We start from the raw sequence: 20,808 nt of genomic DNA, 5'->3' as shown, positions 1-20,808 counted from the left end.
TAACAAAGAGGGGAACATCATTTTGCATATTTTGTCTAATCCTGTCACACACCAGGGGCCCAAACTTGACCTTGTTCTTGACAAGACCTACCCACAGTCCAAATATCATCACAATCCATCCAGCTGTCCTTTAAGTTATGCTGACGACAAGTATCTGGAAACACAAACAAGCAAGCAGACATTCACACGCACAGACACGCCCCAACATTTTCATGGAGGTAACAATTATTTTTCTATTATATGTAGCCATAGGTCTTACAGTATGAGTGATGCCGGAATTGGCATCTTCTGACTAAGCCCCACTGTACCCCTAATGATAAAGCATCATGCTTCAAAACAAATCAACCAGAAAGAAGTTATGATGCTTTTATAGCGAACAGTGACACTCTTAATTTAAAAATCCAATCAGAGGTCTTAAATAAAAGCCTAGATGCTAATTGCTGCTCTATTAATGGGAAGCGATTGAAAGACGAACTGGGGCTAGAATACGATGGATAACAGTCTAGGCAAGATAGAAAATCTTAAAAAAGTGAAAGGTCAAAGCAAAGACAACCTGTCATTCCTTAACCCTCTCCCTGCTGTATAGATAAAAGCAACTTGTACATTCATGATATCACAACAACAATCATTCTCACATACAACAAAGTTTATTAAAACTAAAATTTTCTGCATTTACACATTAAATCATAAGTCTCCGTATAAGATCTTTTGATGATGAAAATAACTTGTAAATTCATGATATCACAACAACCATCATTCTCACATACAACAAAGTTTATTGAAACAAAAATTTTCTGCATTTACACATTAAATCATAAGTCTCCGATTATGATCTTTTGATGATGAAAATAACTTGTACATTCATGACATCACAACAACAATCATTCTCACATACAACAAAGTTTATTAAAACTAAAATTTTCTGCATTTACACATTAAATCATAAGTCTCCGATTATGATCTTTTGATGATGAAAATAACTTGTACATTCATGACATCACAACAACAATCATTCTCACATACAACAAAGTTTATTAAAACTAAAATTTTCTGCATTTACACATTAAATCATAAGTCTCCGATTATGATCTTTTGATGATGAAAATAACTTGTACATTCATGATATCACAACAACCATCATTCTCACATACAACAAAGTTTATTGAAACTACATCTGCATTTACTGTACATTAAGTCATAAGTCTCCGATTATGATCTTTTTCACTGGAGGTGGTGCCGTTCCGCTGAGTTTGGCTTTCTTGGCCGTTCTGTATGCCTGGACGACTCTTTCTCTCTCTGCGTCCAACATCCTCTGTTCCGCAGCAGATCGGTCCTTTCTCTTCCTGTTCTTCTTGGATGATGTTGTGGAGGTGGACTTACTTTTGGGGCTCAGGAGGCTGTTTAGAAGAAGAGTCTTCTTCCCAGTCTGAAAATAAGAAAAGAAAGTCTCAATCATTTTGTTTTAAATGTTTGTTTTGTATAACCGGTAAACTGTCAAAAAAAGTCCTAGCGAGAACACCACGTAGCCAAAATAAAACAGTGGGAATGGCCCCTGTAACAAATTGCTGTCATACTCCCTTATATCATATTGTTTAAATAAAAAGGTATAAAAAAAAAAACAGTAAAGTTTACCTTTTTACCTGTCATTGTCAAAGTGGCCATCCCCTGAGTCAGGTCCAGTACCGATACAGCAGGGTCAGGTATTTTGGGCCTGTACCTAATTGATTGTACCCGGTACTGTATCGGTACACTGTACCGGTACACAGCTCTAGTGGACCACGGATTAACGTCCCGTCCTAAGGACTGCGACCCTTACCTGTAGCGTGCATGTCAGGTGAGTGACAACAGCCAGGATTCAAACTCGCAATCCCTGGGTCTATAGGCTGGGTGACTGACCACTGGACTACGCATGCTATGGTGGACTACGCCCTCGAGGCGTGGTCTTTGTGGCGAGAAGTCATAATGAAAACCAATATTATCATATACCTTGTTTTTTCCAGCTGCCTTTCTGGGTCTTGCTGTTAATTCTGGGGGTTGAGACACGACCTCTCCAAACTGCACGTGGTCAGTAAATCTCTTCTGTTCCTCTTCTTCTTCTGCCTTCTCCTTTCTCTTGGCTTTCAACTTCTCCCTCTTCTTATTCACATGCCTGAAAGAACAAAAAACATAATATATTTGGTATGGGCATCAAACATGATACGTTGGTATGGGCATCTTGAAAGAATGGACAGGGAGAGGTGGCCCAAGAAAATCATGGGCAAGACCGTGGAGGGCCGAAATCCACGAGGACGACCAAGGAGGAAGTGGGTTGATAACATCAAGGAGGACCTCCACCACCTCAACCTACACATGTAAATCCACAGGACAGAGGCACCTGGTGAGCGGCCACCAAGCTCCCCCATCAGCATGCAAGCACGTCAAACCCCCAGATGATGGGGAAAAAAAGACGCTAAACCGGATAGTGAGTGAGTGAGTGAGTGAGTGATTTGTACAAAACAAATTAAAAATTTCCATGGCTTAACATTGCTCTCTGCAGAGGTTGCTACAAATGCAATAATGAACATTTGCACTGGCATTATGGGCAACTAACCCTTAGGGAAATATATGAGCATTATAGTACTTTATATATTTATATATACACATGTATAAATGTGTATATTTCAATCATATAGTCTTTGATAATCAGTAGTCATTACTTTGCTATTTTGAATATCGATATCAAAAACAACTATCAGTAGTTGGTATTACAGTACTTTAGTGGTAATGTAGCAAAATAAAACCTGAATTGAAAATATTTATATTTAAGAGGGTAGCCGCAAGTGACTACAGCTGGGAACATCTTCTACTTTTTGAATCATAATTTCAATACAAAATGTATTTGATTTGAGGGGGCCAGACGGGGGGGCCGGGGGGTGTGGGGCTTGGCAAAGGAATTATACTTTTACATACAAATGTGCGCAAGTTCAAAAGTGAAGGCTCCTAACTAGTAAACAGTTTTTGTCTACACCATTCTTCATACATGTCTAGACGGGTTTTGTTTATGTCTCAAGAACCTTGAAGTTCAACTTTGACATATCACAAAGCATCACACAGTGCATGAGTAGTTGAAACCATGAGCTGGCTTATACATACTGTTTTGCTTTTTCCTTCTGTTTCTTCTTCTTCTCTTCCTCCTCGAGTGGGTTGATGTCGAGCATCCATTTTGCTTTCTCGTAGGCCACCTGCGTGGCCATGTGCATCCGCTCCACGAAGCGCTTCTCCGACTCCCAGGGCTTCCGCTCGAAGTCTGGTACCTTCTCCACGGCTCTGCCGTCCTCCGGTTCATCTGGATCTACGCGCCGGACGGGAAATGCCTCTGTTTGGGAAACAGACATTGATATGTGACTGATTGTTTGCATCGAAGGAAGTTATAGTGAAAGATGAAGCTTACTAAGAAATGCTCCTCCTCCTTAAAATAACCTCCTTGGTCTGTTCCACTCTGGGATGGAGAGTTTTGACATCTTCATCTCACTCTGAATGCAGGGTTACCAGACAGTGTTCTGAACATGTTAGCCGTCAAGTTTGTATTTCTGGCGGTATTACTAACGTTGCATCTAGCATTTTCCCTAAATTCCCTGTTCTTCAAAATCCTGGATATATACTAGTATGTGAAACCCCGGATTTAGGTGAACCGTGAAGTAGCATTAGTACAACTTGCTACAAGAAATCTTAAGGACAAAAGCGTCTGAGCGTATACCTCTCGATGCTCCTGCTTTCTTTGATTTTCCCTTCAGCTGTTCTGTTCTTTCCTGCTGTGCCGGAGTCTTTTTAGATTTGCCGAGCTTGCCCCCCTGCTGTTTCCACTGCATCAGCTCTCTCAGCTTCCGGGGGACCTCCTGATCATCGGTGTTCTTCGGGGCCTGGTTTACTACTTTTCTATTTTTGGCAGTTGGGCACAGAAGACATTGTTAGACTGGTTTGGTATTGCTTATGAAATTGATTACTGTACTAGTAAATACATTTAAGTGGCGTGGACTGGTTTTCATTTTGCAGTAGGGAGAAAATGGCGTGTTCGCGGTGGTTTAGAGTTCGTGTTTGAAACAATAGTAGCACTAGTCATAGGAGAACAAAAAGTTTTGCGGAGAAGAACAAAAACCATGAACATAAAACCACTGCAAACATTTCTGCATTTACAGTACCTGAAACAAAGGAGGTTTTGATAAAACTTCTTACTAGTATATACATGTGTAATTAGGTGGGACTTTGACCATGTTATTAACATATTAGCTCAGTTTTTTTCAAGTTTAATAAACTTTTAAGGTATCATACTATATTTTAAACACCTTGTAACAGTATTCATAATCTGTACATAATTGCAATAAATAATAATGATAATAATAAATCATAATTACTATCGTGTGATCCTGTCAGATTCAAGTGTTACAAAAAGATAACCTACGTGAACATACAAACACCAAATCATACATGTAGCATACGTATAATTTATAAACTATGCATGAAAAATATATAAATTCTTGCAACATGATTTTACCTGTTTTGAGACTGTTTTCGGTTTCCAAAGTAAAACGGGTCCACTGCCTTAATCTTCTTGTGTTTCCCCATACTCCTAGCTTCCTTCAGCCACCTAAATCTGAAATACAACGTTAAGAAGAACCGTTCTTCTACAGATTTATACAGACGCGTTTCTCTAGTGTACGCACATGTAAGGATGTCCCAACTTCCGGGTTATTTCAGGTCAACGGAATAAACCACTAATTTTTGCGAAATATTTATGGTCAGCTTATTTTTACTAAATGCCATTAAACTAGCTTAGATATATATTTAAAGCTATTATTGCGCCAAAACTTGCGAATTTCTCATATTTCAAAAATTAACTAGAGGTAACGATGGAGTGATAGAAAAACCCCTACACGTAATAGCCGAATCCATGACGTCACAAGGATTTCCCTTCCGGTTTTGCGAAATGGAAAATGTGGCAAGATGTATGTTGAACATTTCGTAAGGTTTTCTGAAGACATTTTCTGGCCGAAAGTCTTGAGGAAGTGTCCGTATCAGTGATGTGGAGAGCCAGAGCTCTAAGAGCCCTGTGTGAGGGGAATTATTATGTACAACAGGTAAGAAATTTAGAGTTATAAATTTTGGGGGAGGGGGGCGTTGTGAAGTCGTCACTCTGTGCCCTTGGTTTTGAAAATACTACGTGATCTTGGCCATATATTGATATACGTTTATGGTTTTGCTTTATATGCAATATCAATGTCATTTAGGTAGGGTCATAGATACATAACTGGATTTCAGTTAGCTTCAGTAAAACTGCCCAAGAAGACCACTGACCATGCAGGGACCGGTACAATCTGGTCTATGTGGGCATGTATAGGTCACTCCAATGGGAAAAATTATCTAAGGTCCCACCAAGGACTGGTCACATTGTATTGGCTAAGTGGTTGTTATGTAGATGTGGTCACTTGAACAGGCTTGACTGTATAAGGATAATTCCTAAGATCATTTCAACTGAGTACTACTAGATGAAGAAAAAAAAGTAGAGCTCTGTTTACATGTATGTTCTTGAAAAAAGCAAGGAGCTTTAGAGTGAAGAAAAGGTTTTCTACGAGAAAGATAGTCCCATCATGATCGTATCATGATCCAAATAATTAAAGGAATTTTACTTTTGACAATTTAGATGAAAAATAATAGCTTCATACAACCCGATTTGAGCTAAGCCTGAAATTCCTTCACCTTTGACCAGACAAATCTGCAGTTCAAACCTTGAACTGGCTTATTACCACTCTAATACATGTATGTCACTTACAGATGCAGAATATTCCCAGTTTTTGCGCTTTACACACATCCATCGCCGCCATGGCAACACGGAACGCAGACAACGCCGTCAAAACTGCAAACTCTTCACAAGTAACAAAGGGGGTGCCGGCATCTGAGAGAATAGCCATGGAGACTCCCAGAGGTGCGCTCCCTCCCCTCCCACCAGACAACTGCTGCATGAGTGGCTGTGCCAACTGCGTCTGGCTACAACATGCGGAGGAACTGTTGGAACATTACAAGGATGGGGGAGACAAAGCTCTGGAAGCCATCAACCAGATACAAGACCCGTCTCTGAAGATGTTTCTTAAGATGGAACTGAAGGCACTGAGGAGATAGTGCAAAGAGATATGAAGATCAAATTTAGAAGCGTCAGGGCACGATGCCTAGACTTGACGCACCTGTCAATACAATGCATAAGGAGGGAAGAGGTGGTCATACGATGTGGATGGGGCTATTACCCTAGTAGTCTGAAGGACATCCCTACTAGTATTTGACTGTCCCTTTGTATCTAAAAGTATAGAAGCGATAGACACTACTGTGGCCGTACAAGACAGGCAGATGATGTACAGTATTTGTTGTACAAGGATGTGTGTTTGGATGTAGTTTACCATTTGACTAAGCTGAAGAAGAGTGCCTTCAGCGATGTACGGACAAACAGTTTCGTACAATGACTAGAATAAGCTGATTCACGGCTTATACTGAGCATGCACTGGGTCAAAGGTGAGGGCCCCTAATAACTTTTCTTGTCTAGACCATGCTTGATACATGTCCAGACGTGTTTTGATTATGTCTGGGGGGCCTTCAACTTTGATGTATCACCCACAATGCATCGCAAAGCATGCACATTTTAAACTGTGAACTAACGTATAGCATTTTTACTGTCTCTAGTACCATGTATTGGAAACCATGTCTACATTTGTATTTTGTACATGTATTTATAAACAGCACACCATAGGTTAATGTGCAACGACAGATTTTTTAACTGAACTCTCTCAGGTTTTTATCAAATTCTAATGCTGAGATTTTACAGTAGCCTGTACATGAGTCTGGTACAGCATTTTAATAGTTTTTATTGGCATATTTATTCACTGTTTGATAGCAAAGAAGGAAAACTTTCAAAAAGCCTTTGAGCTGGTTAAACAAAAGGCCATGACGGTTTTTAACGATGTCGTAGCTATGATGTTTTACTTTCATAAACTTTTTGATAACAGTGAGACAATTTGTCACCGCAACTTTTTTCTTTCACTCACAAACAATTAAGGAATAAAGGGTCTTGAAACCCATACTGGAAGATGTATACATATGATTTTATACGTGCAAGTGACTTTCATACATGTGAAGTGCAATATGTAGTACATGTAGTAAAACTTGTACGTATTTGTAGTAATTCCATTTATTGGCAACTATGTTTGTACACATTTGAGTGTTGATTGGTAACAAAACTACTGTATTTATGCAGAATGAAGATCAAAGTATTGCACAATAAAAACAATTGATGCATTCATTGTTTCATTTATTAATTTATTTTAACATCTACAGAAATAAAACATGGTACCTCTGTAAGAAAAACTTTATGGCTTTAACTGCATTCTGAATACAAAGTTTTTTAAGACTGGTGTTTAACTAAATGTACATTTGTATGGTAGGAACTCTCTCAAAGATGATTTTAAGAAAACATTCCTTGATCTCTTCAAGTAGACTGCTCTACGGTGGTATGTTCATTCTCATAATCAAAAGTGAAATACATAATAAAATGTTTACTGTACATTTAAATATTTTCACGGGTATTCAATGTGACAGGAGTAGAAGGGAGGTTTTTGCTGGGTTTTGACGTTGCGATAGAAGCAATACTGTAGCTCAAAAAAACACCTGTTCACTGTGCTGCAGCGGTGATGCTACAAATATTTGAAGATTTACAGTATATACCATACTGTATTTCTTGTCCTTTTATATACACGTTTGTATGCACTTAACCCAAGTTTCACACTGAAAAATTTGCATAGTCAGAAACTAGTGGCTCGGTACTTTTATATACAAAAAACACAATAAAACTAATCTTGCAACAACAATAAGACATTTTACACAATGTATAGACTTACTATCATTAAGTACCAATTCTTTCTGTGCACTCTCATGTAACAATCAAAACAATAAAATCTCTTTCTTTACATTTTTACATGATCATAACGCTAATCCGGACGAATGATGATGATAACGTTATAATCTGTGAAAAGGCAGCACAGGGAAGGGATGGAATCCCACCAAGAAGTCCGTAAAGACTTTAATGTTGTCCTTTTTGTCCTTGTCGTGTAAGGACTTCTTACATATGAACATGCACAGCAGAAGGGTTGGGAGATGCCATAGGCTCGCCATGAATAACCTCCGTGCCGATTGGTTGTTGGCGTCCTCATAGAACTTCCATCCGAGGTACGTGAAGTACAGGTTGAGGGGGAGGGAGTTGAAGGCGAACGCCCACGTTGTTAAATTTGTGAGGGGCGCGAGGGAACAGACGGACGTGATGAGGAGGCAGTGGCGTAAGGCGACCCTACGGCAGAGGTCGGGGTTGGTGACGGACATCATACAGTAGCCGGCACGGGAATAGTCCGGTCGCAGGCGCCAGCTGAGCGCGTTGAAGTGTGGGAACTGCCAGGAATACAGGATACCGGCAACCACCCACGCTCCTGTAAACATAACGTGATACATGCAATGTAAAACAAAAGTATCATCATAAATAACACTTCTTCAGCTATACTTTCATCTTTCATTTTAGATTACTTACTGGTCCACATACATGTATCTGGAAAAGTATGAAGACTGAATAGAGCCCTGCCATTTTGCTTGCCAAAATACAAAACTATTTCCTGGCAAGGTAAAGCATTTTACAGTAGATATCTTGTTTTCTAACATCCTGAAATTGAGTTGGATGAGGCATGCCATCATTATCTCTTGGCATATATTTTTGCTATAATATGATCCATTATTGTATGAAAGTAGGCAGTCAAGAATGTATCAATGAGATGAATACTGCATTTAGTACATAAAGAATACAACACAGTTCTGTATCACCCAAGGTACACCATGTTGTATTCTTTTGGTCATATCCCCTCTAGAAAAACACATTCAAATGTGAAGAGTGGCAGAAGTTGGGAAAATCTGGTGTCATCAAACAAAAACTAAGACAATCAATGCCAACCTCCAAATTCGATATTTGAAATTTTGACAGTACTAGTGACCAATACAACATGCATGATGCACATTTGAACTTGTCTATTCAATGGACATCTTTCAAGTTTGTAATACAAGTAGAAGCCTGTGGGATATCTTAAAATACAGACTAGTCTGGAACACCCGTATTTAACGTTATCACAGCCCAGTTATGTATGACAAAAGTCATGTATGATACCACTTCAAATGCTAAAGATAAAGGAAGCAGAGCCGTCAGTACTGACCAGCCTCTAGTTGTCCTGTACAGGCGGCCCAACCCATCAGAGGAGGGACGGCACCAACCAACGACCCCACCCAGGTGTTGGCTATGCTCATTCTCTTCATGGGGGTGTACAGGAGGGTGTAGAGGGCCAGGTTGCCCACCCCCAGGGCTGCAGTTAGTGGGTTGACCCAGTTGTACAGCAGTAGTGTACCAGTGGAGCCAGCCACTGCGGCAAAACCTACTGCATGGAGGGGACTGGGAAAAACAGCAAAAAAAACAAATCTTTAAGTTTTTTTCAAATTTTTATAAAGAAAAGTAAAATACATGTAAACGCAAGGTTAAGAGAAACGCTAGGCTAAGCATAATTTTCTTGTATTCACAATAAAACACTGGTCCCATATAGCACTTATTAGAGTATACTTGCCATTTTGTATGCATTTTCTTCGGGTTTGTTTCGCATAATTGATCGGCTGAGAAGACCTCCCTAACCGAAGCTAGGTACTCATTTTCACCTGAGTCAAGTGATGAAAGGTGTAAAGTGCTTTTTCCAAGGGCACAACATTTGTGTCTTGTTAGGGATTTGAACAAAGTCAACAACCCTAACCACAAGATCATCTGCAGTTTTTCTATATCATGAGCTCACCTCAACAGCCCTCTGACCAACACTCTGTTCCTGGTCCTGTCCATCTGGGAGTCAAAAGGAACTTCAAACACCTGCAAAATAATTTCAAATTGTTTCTACTGGATTGTGCAAAATACACTACATCTTGACTTAACCTTCTCCCTGCTGCCTAACTCTGTAACCAATAGAGAATGGGGTGCCAAATGGCTACTTCAGTGTGCCAAAGGTTAAACAATTCAATGTTCTTTATAGAATCATAGTCAAAACTGAACATAGGCAAATCTGGGGTACCCTTTCTGCTTTTTATATCACTTGCTTGTGATTGTATATCAGTTTCTATCAGTTTTTCTGGGGACGTTGGGTTAGAGATCTGTTTGGATATGTCTTTTTAGGGTGGCGGAATCATGTACCCTGGTGGAATTATGTTTACTTAGTTAGTTAAAGTTAGTTTAAGTCCTTCCCGCACCGTTAGGTGCATAGGGCGGCGCCCATCTCCGATTCCAAAGCCCTTGGGCCACACAACTTTGTGCAAGTCACTTACTAGATAGCAATACTTCCTTCCTGCACTAGACTACTTTATATACATGTCTCTTACCTGGTTGATAGTGTTTGCTGCACACGATGTGAGCCCAGTCCCAGTCATGGCCAGTAGAAATGTGGAGAAGTCATGACTGCCTGGTGCCATGTAGTACCCACCCACGGCACTGATCACTACAAGGCCTGCAAAAATAAATCAGTTTTTTATCCAGAAATCATAATATCAGCACAAATATCTTTCCTTACATTGTCCTTCTTTGTCTCAAAGAGAAAGCCTCCTGGAGTTAGACTACATATAAATTAAATATACAAAAACCAAGGACATACCTTTTGCATGTAAAAAGTGGCATTGAATAAATGGACAGACCTAGAGGGAAAACCTACAGCAGGTAACCACCTCTACATAAGGACCACCTGGCCAATGTGACCACTAATTTGGGTGGTCCCTTAGATAATTTTTCCCATTGACAAATGTATTAAGAATCTTGTCAATAGGGACCACTTGTCCACTGAATTTTATCGGTCCCCTGAGTCTGGGTCTTGGGTACATTTAGGTTTGACTGTAAATCTATATTGGGAACAGTACATCTAATGCTTGTAATACCAGAGTATTGAATCAAGTATGCCTTCTGTTGCATGTTTTTACACTAAAGACACACTGCAGTTGCAACAATGTTTTTTTGTGTGTACTAAATGAAACAACTTTTACTCCTACCTGTGAGTCTGATTTTGGATAACTTCATGTAGTAGCCGAGTAGTTTGGACAGGTCCAGTTTCTGTTCCCTCCATAGCTGGTTGGGTGGCAGAACTTCAGGGTCCGCATCCACATCATCTACACCCGTCGCTGGCACCTACATGTGGTATACACAGAATTTGAAATAATGTGAGAGAAGTAAAGGAAGCCATCTACATCAGGGCACACAAACCCACTCTCAACCTAGACGGAGGGCGATACCGACAAACCAGTGCCGACGTCGCCACGTGCAAAATCGCGTGTCTACAGCACTTAGGTCAGATAGCTGGTGAAGACCAATTAAACTCGGTCGGAAATTCTGGTGAGTGAAACTATTTGAGTTGAAGAACAGTTTATTTCTCTTTATGTATTTTACCAACTCAGATTAACTTTCATGCTAGAATTACCAGTAGACTCGCTTTTTACTGCTTACTTCATCTGGGTCTGGACAAGACTGGAAAAGAGTTGCATACTTCTATCAGGTGGGGACGTAAAGCAGGCAGCCCCGTGTATGAGGAAGCATAAGGGCGTTAAACCTCTGCATGTAAAAGAACCCAACACACTTATCAAAAAGAGCAGGGGCGACCGGGTGTGCTTGGCCAAAAGAATGCGAGCCGTGAAGTCACACTGCACTGATAACGAAAAAGCGTAATGCTTCGTCCTCAATCTGAGGTTCGACCGCGTTGCCTTTACCTTTACCCTACTGCATCCATGCAATATAGTGATGGGGTGCTAGGTACTTGTACTCATTTTCGCCTGAGCAAAGTGAGGAAATTTGCATTTCCTAAGAGCACAACATCAGAGCAAGTCAGGGGATTCAAACCCAGGACGTCTGGGTTATAGATCTGGGCCAAACACCCTACCATTATATGCTACCGATGCCAATATTATCATTTCTGTTCTTGGTTTCGTCCACAGTTGATCCTTTTGACTCAACAACAATCATGTAGAAAAACTCCATCCTTACCCCATCTTCAGCTATGGTGGTAGGTTTGTTGTGGTCAGTTTCCTGTCTACTGTTCCCCTGTAGTGGTTCTGTACTACTGGTCAGCACACTAGCTGAGGTGGGCAGGATTCTGCTGTGGTCAGGTCCAATTTCCTTTCTCGAAACAGCCTTGTACGAGCGTGTTGGTGTGACACTAGAGGGAGCCTTGGAGGTGTACTGTAAAAAGAGTCAAGTTATTACAGCCAGAAAGGAAACTTATACACATGTAGATGCACGGGGCTCCAAATCAATTTTGGGAATAGGTGCACTGGTGCACCCTGCGTCTCGTGGATACTACTGTTAGTATTATCTTCCCACAAGTTTCTGGATATTGCTAAATAATGTCTGTGGCTATTCACCTTCCTCACTGGCACAAAATATTGAGAAAAACAGATTATTATCTAATATCTGTCCTAAATTATTCAGATTGTAATCAAATGCCTGCTTCCTCCAGGTTCTGGGAGTATTGTTCAAATGAGTTCTATTATCTAAGGATGTGCACGATGACATGGACAGTTTGTGAGCAAAATCTTCTCTATGTATGTCTATGACAAAACCAGTTTGTGTGATTCAAATTCGTCTATTTTGGACTTAAAGTTAAAACAATTTTGAAACCTTGCCTTACCCATCTAACACCTGATGCCTGTAGCTGTCCTCTCCTGGCCCATGGTTTGTTGAGGCACCTGGCAGGTGCATCACCTGTTCTCCATACACAGGTGGTTCTGCTTCCTTGTTGTAACACCACAACCCTTAGTGCTGCAACCCCTGCTCTCTGTTGTAACACTGGAGAAAATAACAGGTATGCCATAAAACTTATCAAGCATTATTTTATTATTAATGGGGCCTGCATGATACTTTCCGTAATTAGGCATAAGCAGCCTATATCTATTTCCCATTATTCGTAGGGAAAGCTATTTAAGTCATGTAATTCGTAGCGAGGAGACCAACTTTTGTGTAGTTGCCTTCCTTGATTTTAGCGTAATACGTAGGGGGTTCTTCTGAATTTAGCGTAAAGCATTGTCGGGACCCCCCATGCAGACCCTCCTATAAGCATAATCAAAGCAATCTCAAAATGAAAGTTGGCACATCATTCATGTTTATTCATGTAGGTTATTGTTAGTTATTGCCAAAACTGGCAAAGGTTTCTCACAGCCCAAAGTCCTCAATTAGCTATAGACTGCTCGGGTTATATAAAACCCCACATCTGCTTGGAGATCAGCATCATGTCCTGGCAAGGACACGATATTTTTACCACAGAAGCAGAAGCTGATTTCCCAGGTTCTACTTCAATATGGCGACAAGAAAATTCTCTCAACCCTTACTTACGAACACAGACGTCTTCTCAACCTCTTATTCGTATCTTAGAAACGTAAAAATAATGTAAAATCTTACTGTAAACTGCCGAACGCATGCCGCATGTGTGGTTGTTTTCTTGTATCTTGAAAAAGGCTTGCTTTCTCAGCTTTCAGCTCTTGCGATTCCTTCAGTTTGTAAGATGATCGGTCATGAAGAACTCGTTTCTTCAATGGACACTTTTCTGTCCTTCTTTGGTAGACTTTGCTCTTCTTGCTTGTAAAAATTGGTCATCTTCCTTCGTGAGTTTTACGCCAAGGCCGCCATCTTGCGTAAAAGAATCTACCACTGCGCTTTTCGGAGCGACAAACTAAAGATTAAATATTATTATGTATACAAAATGGATACAATTCGATCGTCTTTTCACTTTATGTTATTCAAAAATTAAAATAATAACTCAAGACGTTTTAATGTTGTCAAAATGTTTCAAATCACTGTGACAAAAATCTTTAGCTGACCTCAGATCCATTTAGCTGAATGGTATAGTCCAAAGTTCAAGCAGATGTTTGGCAGAGAGAGACAACGTGTGTATATGTCTACCTCATCTTTTCTTTGTGCTTTTTGTAGAATATTAAGACATTTTTAAACATTCAGTCAAGTTTATTGCTGATTTAACGTTATGGGGAAAAGGAAGAAATCAGATACAGTGGGACAGATAGCTGGGAAAGACAACTTTCAGAGGATGAACTTTCTCTATCAGGTGAGTTTGTTCAAGGAGGTTTAAATAAAAGCTTTTAAACCTCATTGGTTTCTTATGAATCAATATATCAACAATTTAGGACATGTAACTCAATAAATCTTCATTCTATTTGTTGAGAAGTTTTCCTTACATTTCAAAAACCAACTTACGTACCATTGCAGTTACCTGAAATTTATGTATATATGACCATGTTAATATATTATACTAACATTTAATAAACAACACACTCATGTCATTAATCACAATTTGTAACTATACACTGTAACATGTGCACATATCATGTGAATGTACAGTGTATAGCCACTACAGGCATTTACTTACTGTGAAACATGAAGAGCAGAAATTTTTCTGCTTTCATGTTTCACAGTAAATGCGTTTATAATGAATTATATAGGGACAATCTAAAGACCTTGTTCTATATTTCTATGAGCTATACATGTACAGTTCTATCACTTGAAGAAAAAAAATCACTGGTTAATCTCTGTTTCTGTTAAACCCCTAGATGGCCCACACAGTGATGTCCGTAAACCCCAACAATGCCCAGCTGGCCAGATACTACACCAGCACACTCAAGAGGATCTCCAAAAACTGTGTACAGAGACAGTGAGTATACATACTATTCATGTAATTTGATAGCTACATGCCTACATCATATATACTAGTACATGTAGAATACATGTACAACACGGGGTATTCCGTATCACCCGAGGTTCCAGCCCGACCGCAGGTCAGATCGCCCTCCGGCCGTAGAAGTTGGTGACCTTTAACAAAAAATTGTACCCGTTACAACAGCAGTTCCAACATCTGAATACTGTATTCGAATTTTTGACAGGCAATCGGCGCATGGCAAGTCACGGCTTGAAATGATTTACGGAAGCCTGTGTGATAAAAGTAGAAGCCCGTGTATGTGATAACGCAAGTATCAAACGCCCGTATCAAACGTTTTCGCGGCCCAGGTATGACATTAATGTCTCTCTAGATCTAAGCAGCTGGAAGGGCCCTGCAGCTTTGTATGTAGATTTTGAATAGTGCTAGTTGTTTAGATTTAATTTAGATTTTGTTATATGTAATACATGTACGCCTAAAGTACACAATTCAGCATTCTCTGCTGAGGACGCTGCCATGTATCTAAGATGAATGAATGAACGAATCAATAAACTTACTTATACATGTATATGCATGTCGGTGCACTTAAAATTGGAGGTGTACAGGTATTTCTGTTAGTAATACTGTAACAGGTTAGGTAACAGGTGAAGTGTTACTGTTACCTAAACTGCACTGTTCCATGCAAGTCAAGTTTGAGTTACAGGGTCATGTGGCTTTTGCTTGCTTGAAATATAGACCTATTGACTGTTTGTGTTACCAACTTTGAGATGCAAAAGAACTGATTGCGTTTTGCATAGTTGACTGTTAGCTTGTGACTTAAGAATGTATGTATGTTTTCACAGGGACCCTAGTGTTAAGAGGACCATCTGTAAGAGATGTGATTCTCTACTAATTCCTGGAGTCACAGCCACTGTCAGAATAAGAGGTAAACTTTCTATAGCTGTCTTATATATTGTATTTGGCAAGGCAACAGGGAGAAACTTTATTGCTCTTTCATGCTCTAAACCATGTAATAAGCTCTTTCACACTTCCAAGTAAACATGCAAGGCGACAGGAAGTGTGGATTATGTGTAAAAGGTGCAAACCCCTGGCTTGTGAACAGTTCTCATATCGACCAGTCTCAATTTGCATGACAATATCTCAGCACAAAAATCGACCAACCGACGAGTCTGCAAGCTCTAAATTACATTTTTGACAGTAATACGCTTGGTGTTCTCTCTATCATTGTGATTTTTAAGATTGCCCGATGTACACATGTCCCTGAGCCCCATCTCATGTAATGGGATAGATGTTCTGGTGAAAAATATGATGGAGTCTCTGGAAATTTTCAATTGTTAACTTTCTGGCAATCAGCAAATATGAAGCTGGTTTATTTATTTATTTCAGCTTTATTACATCAAGGTGTAAACGGACAGAGGGAAACAGGAAATCCTTTGTGATCCCAGTCCGGGTCGGCTGTGCAAATAAAGGGCTTAACAGTTCTAACTTTGATCCCTTTTTCGTTTTCCCCAGCAAAGCGCGAGAAGCATGTGGTGGTGACCTGCCTGGAGTGCCGCATGGTGAGACGTTTTCTCGCGAGGAAGGACTACCAGTTATGGACAGAACTGCCAACGTCACTGGGGTCACAGCGTAAAACAACCGGAGCAACTGACAAAAAAGATGTCTCCGAAAGAATTGCTGACAAGAAGAATCATTCTGAAACTATCAGTTCAAGCACAGAAGGAAAAGCAGACCAATAGAAACAATGCTGCAATGGATCATACATTATTGCTTGTTCTGAATATTTTTTTGGTTTATTTATCGATTGAATTTTCAAACAGCCGGACAGCATCGTTCAACTGCAAACTTGTTTTTCAAGGGGTAGGGTATAGTATTCAAACTCATTATAACTGCGGAGTCTCTCTTCTCGTACCAACAAATAGAGAGGACAAAAGAGGCTTGAAAACTGTAATAGGTTTGTATACCAGGCTATTCAAAGGGAACCAGTATATACAAAACACATAAAACAATCAATATTCTTTGATTGAAATGTATTTAAAGAACAGATTGTACATGTAATACAGGGTGTTGTACACTTGTATAATGTAATACATGTGACATAAGTAGGTTTTTCCATGTAACAACAGGCCTATCTCAAATGTCTTGCTATAAACTTAATAATAAAGCATGGCTTATTTTTTCTAATCTTCAAGCAGATGTACTGGTGGCAAGACAGTACCCAAAGGGCCAAACAGTATCAGTACTAGACTATCCAAAGTCTTCCCACCATTAGATCTGCTTGGAGATTAGGCCTTTCCATGAATCATGAAGTTAACACTTGCCACAAGCTTCTCACTACCCATTCTTTGAAATAAAGACACAGACTGATAATAAACATTCCACTGGAAAGAGTTTTAATTATTTTAACTTGGATCCAATTGAAGACTGCATGTTGGTGCTTTGTCAATGTGTGTACATTGTATAGAATTTCCAGTTGAAAACATTTTGTCAGGATCAATCTAGACTTCTTGAGTAAAACAAAATTACAGAAAAATTCAGGTTACAGATTTTTATGTCATTTACCTAAGCTGGCTTGTCATCAAGGTTAATTTAAATTGCTGCAAAACTACAAACGTTAACTATGCTATAGTCATATGCCCAGCCTTTTTCATTATTACATACCTATTATAAAGAGAAGTACCACCGAATATTGATACAGATAAAATTTTTAGAGAGCAGCCAGTTTCAGATAACATTCTAACCTGAGGTAAAAGTAAATCAATTTAGAGTATAACAATCACCATATTCTTTTGTTACCTTACACCATACCATAATGTAGCAGAAAAATAGAAAAGAATACTGGACATATTTTTTATAATTGTCCTGTAGAATTGGTTATGTCCATATATTTTTGGCTGAAATACATCTGCTAGAACTTAGTTGAAGTGTGTCTTATATGTTATAAACCTTCTCCCTGCTGCCTAACTCTGTAACCAATAGAGAATTAGGTACCAAATGGCTGCTTCAGTGTTCTAAAGGTTAAAAATAGGAGAATGTTCACATTCACTAACTTACAAGAAAAAACCCCGGAATCTCTTGCAACATTCCTGGTTGTTCAAAGGGAACTGAATTGTTTTAAATTTCTTTTTCAAGGAGTTGAATAATAACAATCCATGGTTCTTGAAAAGGTGGGAGGGGGGTGAATGGAGGTGGATGATTTCCCAGCAGGCCATGTTGGTGTCTGCTGTCCCTGCTGTCCTGGGGAGGGTTTGGCAGGGACGCTTCATTCGCTGGCCCCAACTGGGCAATCATGCAGCTGCATCCTGGTCAAATGGGCACTGCCGTATCCAACCTGTGCACTCTTCTTGGTTAGCCTCCCTTGCAGACTTCTTCGGCTTTTTTTTAAGTTACCGTTTTCTTATTATATTCTTCTTATTCTCAGGCAGCAATAAGAAAAAAATGGAGTAATAAAATGGTAACTTGAAAAAGAAAACTGGCGGAAAGCGTCTGCAATGGAGGCTACTTGGTAGTGGATTTCAGCTAAAGGATATCAGATAAATAGCCTGGTAACCGTTCTCACGGGGATGCTGCAAGGGGTCCTTAACTTGCTCTAGCCCTTCTAATTAAGCATAGGCCTTTTTCTGACAGCATAGCTAAATTCCAGCCTGCTTTTCAGATTATTGCTGTCCTTCCGTGATAGCAATTGAAACCAACCCCGTAGAAATCCCACGCTGTGCACAAATGAACAACGTGGGCGGGCAATACTCCTAGCATCGTAGAGATATACCGGGGAGCTTAATGATATGGTTACCAGGCTCATATTATTCCAGCCTTGATTTTCAAATTCCATCTTGCTCCTTTTTGTTGGTGACTGACACAATCAATACTTCGAAGAAAAAAATATATGCATTTATACACTTGTTGAATGACTACACTGAAATTCTTTGGTATCATTTAAAAATGTTGTAAGATTTCTACTAATAATTTAAGAAAGAAAGAAGACTGCACAGGTGTTTGTGTTCTACTTGTTGATAAAGCAGTGCCCATTTGTGGTAGACATAAACCAGTTATGCCTGACCGTTAGTTTGAGGCCCATTGGCCTGATCTGAAAAAAAAGAAAGATTATTAGCACCCATTGTCCTCAACATTAACAGCTTATATATTTACGCTTATCACATAAAGTTTAAATCAGAAGACCTCAAAGACCAATTATAGCAAGATCTATAGAAAAATGCAATATGTGAGATATGTTCATGGCACATTTTACCTTAAATTTCATACAAGTCTTCATCATTACATAAAGAGTATCATTTCATAACGTGCACACAGTGTAATACTTACACAGCATACATAGCATTTCAGAAATGTCTTATGTAAATATTATGCAAGTAAAGTCCCATACTGTAGGAGTTAACGACTCACTTTTGTTGGCTACGAACTTCAGGGAGTCCGAGAATATTCAAAAGCGTGACTTTCCCTTCGGACCGTCTCCAAGAAACTCGTGACCCAGCCCATTGCCGCACTTGTTACAGGAGACCTGAAGAAAACCAACATGGTTATGTCAGATAGACTAAGAGGTAGGCCAACATGCCCTTTAATGTAAATCGTAATCAGCCATTTTGATTCCATGCGATATTCATAGCCAGACTGCTCAAATTCAACATAATCGGTGCATTCTACAAATATGATATAGCATATTTGGCGCCTGAATTTAGCGTAAAGCAAAGCCAACTCACTGAATCAAACATAATACATGCCTATCTTAATTTAGCGTAGAACTATTTCAAGTTTGACATGTAATACATGTATGTTAAGCCTACAATCATTGGTTGAAATATCTGTCCTTGTTTTACTTTGCTTTACTGTAGTAAGTTGTAACACTTAAACTTGTTAAAGAATTGATGATCATGTATTTGCTGATTATTTTCATGAGTATCTCATACTTAATCTCTTTTAAAGTTAAGAATTGTACCTTTAAGGCGTTACGACCGTCAGGCCTCTTGGACAGACTGTCCTCGTGGATAGTCTCGGTGAAGGCTGGCCAGGGTGAGGAGTGGGCGTACTTAGCCTTACTGGAGAACAGCTCATATCCACACTGGGAACAGGCATAGTGACCTGGAATGTAAAATAATTGAGATTACATTCCACCCCTGAGCGTTATTAAGGTACGCAAAATAACATTTACTCAAGCATCTGGATTTGATTTGAAGATAGATATATATATATATACACACCATATCGTGATTTCTTGCAGTTGTTGAAGACAAAATAAAAGTTGTTTCTTCATTAATAATTCATGAGGTCACAGACAATTTGTGATGTGTCATAGTCAAACATGAGTCACTGTCACTTTCCGAAATCATGAACAAAAATTTGTAACATTGTACCAAGGAGGTTTTATATAACCTCCTTGATTGTACAAAAGTGTCAATTTACCTTCCACGTTATTTTGTACAGCATGATTAATTCTGGTCATAATGGAGACTTTTTTAAAGCTATAAAAATGTTATTTTGACACTATGTAGGATCAAGGACATTCCTATAAGTTATGATATTACATGGGTCCTTAGTTATAAGAAAAAAATTCAACATTCTCCCTGCTGCCTAACTCTGTAGCCAATAGAGAATTGGGTGCAAACGGCTACTTCAGAGTGCTAAAGGTTAAAAACAAAATATTTCCTTGTGAAAGAGGAAGCGGCCATACAAAAATACTTTGTCAAAACAAGACAGAAGTTCGAAAAATGTGTTTTTCTGGACACAAACTCACCGACTTCGAAGTGATCCTTAAACTTCTCTCCACCGAAAAACGAACAGAACGACATCTTGATATTTGACAGCATCCACCGTCGGCAAGAACTGGAAAACACGTCGTTTTAAAATGCCAAGATTTGTTGTTGAATAACGATTACACAACTGAAAATCCTGCCACAAGGAAGTAGTTTAACCTTTAACCTAAAGTAACCCTTGACCTCACCATGATTTTCTATCTAAAAAGTACATAATCTAAGTTCATCTTCAAATAAGAACGATTCATCCTGTTAAGATAATG

General features: G+C 39.3%; 5 protein-coding genes across 6 annotated transcripts; 2 read left to right on the top strand and 3 right to left on the bottom strand.

Moving 5' to 3' along the window:
• Positions 1-352: 352 nt before the first annotated feature.
• Positions 353-4,811, bottom strand: LOC136440285 (coiled-coil domain-containing protein 137-like). Of its 2 annotated transcripts, none has more exons than XM_066436223.1 (5): positions 4,532-4,811; positions 3,737-3,915; positions 3,133-3,355; positions 1,987-2,149; positions 353-1,426 (listed from the first exon to the last, which is right to left on the bottom strand). In XM_066436223.1, the coding sequence occupies exons 1-5, from the start codon at positions 4,600-4,602 to the stop codon at positions 1,196-1,198; spliced, it is 867 nt and encodes a 288-aa protein (XP_066292320.1). In that variant the 5' UTR covers positions 4,603-4,811; the 3' UTR covers positions 353-1,195. The 2 variants fall into 2 exon arrangements, with proteins under 2 accessions (XP_066292320.1, XP_066292321.1); XM_066436224.1 differs by having other exon boundaries at positions 4,701-4,793.
• A 126-nt stretch (positions 4,812-4,937) lies between these two features.
• On the top strand, positions 4,938-7,317 carry LOC136440291 (uncharacterized). The gene is made up of 2 exons (XM_066436235.1): positions 4,938-5,114; positions 5,809-7,317. The coding sequence occupies exons 1-2, from the start codon at positions 5,058-5,060 to the stop codon at positions 6,151-6,153; spliced, it is 402 nt and encodes a 133-aa protein (XP_066292332.1). The 5' UTR covers positions 4,938-5,057; the 3' UTR covers positions 6,154-7,317.
• On the bottom strand, positions 7,310-13,739 carry LOC136440275 (protoheme IX farnesyltransferase, mitochondrial-like). The gene is made up of 8 exons (XM_066436208.1): positions 13,514-13,739; positions 12,747-12,904; positions 12,104-12,298; positions 11,119-11,254; positions 10,462-10,586; positions 9,888-9,958; positions 9,267-9,499; positions 7,310-8,498 (listed from the first exon to the last, which is right to left on the bottom strand). Exons 1-8 carry the CDS (start codon positions 13,530-13,532, stop codon positions 8,035-8,037), a joined length of 1,401 nt encoding a protein of 466 aa, XP_066292305.1. The 5' UTR covers positions 13,533-13,739; the 3' UTR covers positions 7,310-8,034.
• Positions 13,740-13,966: 227 nt separating this feature from the next.
• Positions 13,967-17,156, top strand: LOC136440289 (ribonuclease P protein subunit p21-like). The gene is made up of 4 exons (XM_066436229.1): positions 13,967-14,174; positions 14,677-14,777; positions 15,623-15,705; positions 16,293-17,156. The coding sequence occupies exons 1-4, from the start codon at positions 14,094-14,096 to the stop codon at positions 16,517-16,519; spliced, it is 492 nt and encodes a 163-aa protein (XP_066292326.1). The 5' UTR covers positions 13,967-14,093; the 3' UTR covers positions 16,520-17,156.
• Positions 17,153-20,711, bottom strand: LOC136440292 (methionine-R-sulfoxide reductase B1-A-like). The gene is made up of 4 exons (XM_066436236.1): positions 20,527-20,711; positions 19,732-19,874; positions 19,182-19,296; positions 17,153-18,864 (listed from the first exon to the last, which is right to left on the bottom strand). The coding sequence occupies exons 1-4, from the start codon at positions 20,597-20,599 to the stop codon at positions 18,827-18,829; spliced, it is 369 nt and encodes a 122-aa protein (XP_066292333.1). The 5' UTR covers positions 20,600-20,711; the 3' UTR covers positions 17,153-18,826.
• Between the last annotated feature and the right edge of the window lie 97 nt (positions 20,712-20,808).

The sequence above is a fragment of the Branchiostoma lanceolatum genome, chromosome 8, assembly GCF_035083965.1.
Source record: "Branchiostoma lanceolatum isolate klBraLanc5 chromosome 8, klBraLanc5.hap2, whole genome shotgun sequence".
Classification (NCBI taxonomy): domain Eukaryota; kingdom Metazoa; phylum Chordata; class Leptocardii; order Amphioxiformes; family Branchiostomatidae; genus Branchiostoma; species Branchiostoma lanceolatum.
The sequence above is the reverse complement of the archived record's forward strand: the minus strand, read 5'-3'. Positions and strand labels throughout refer to the sequence as shown.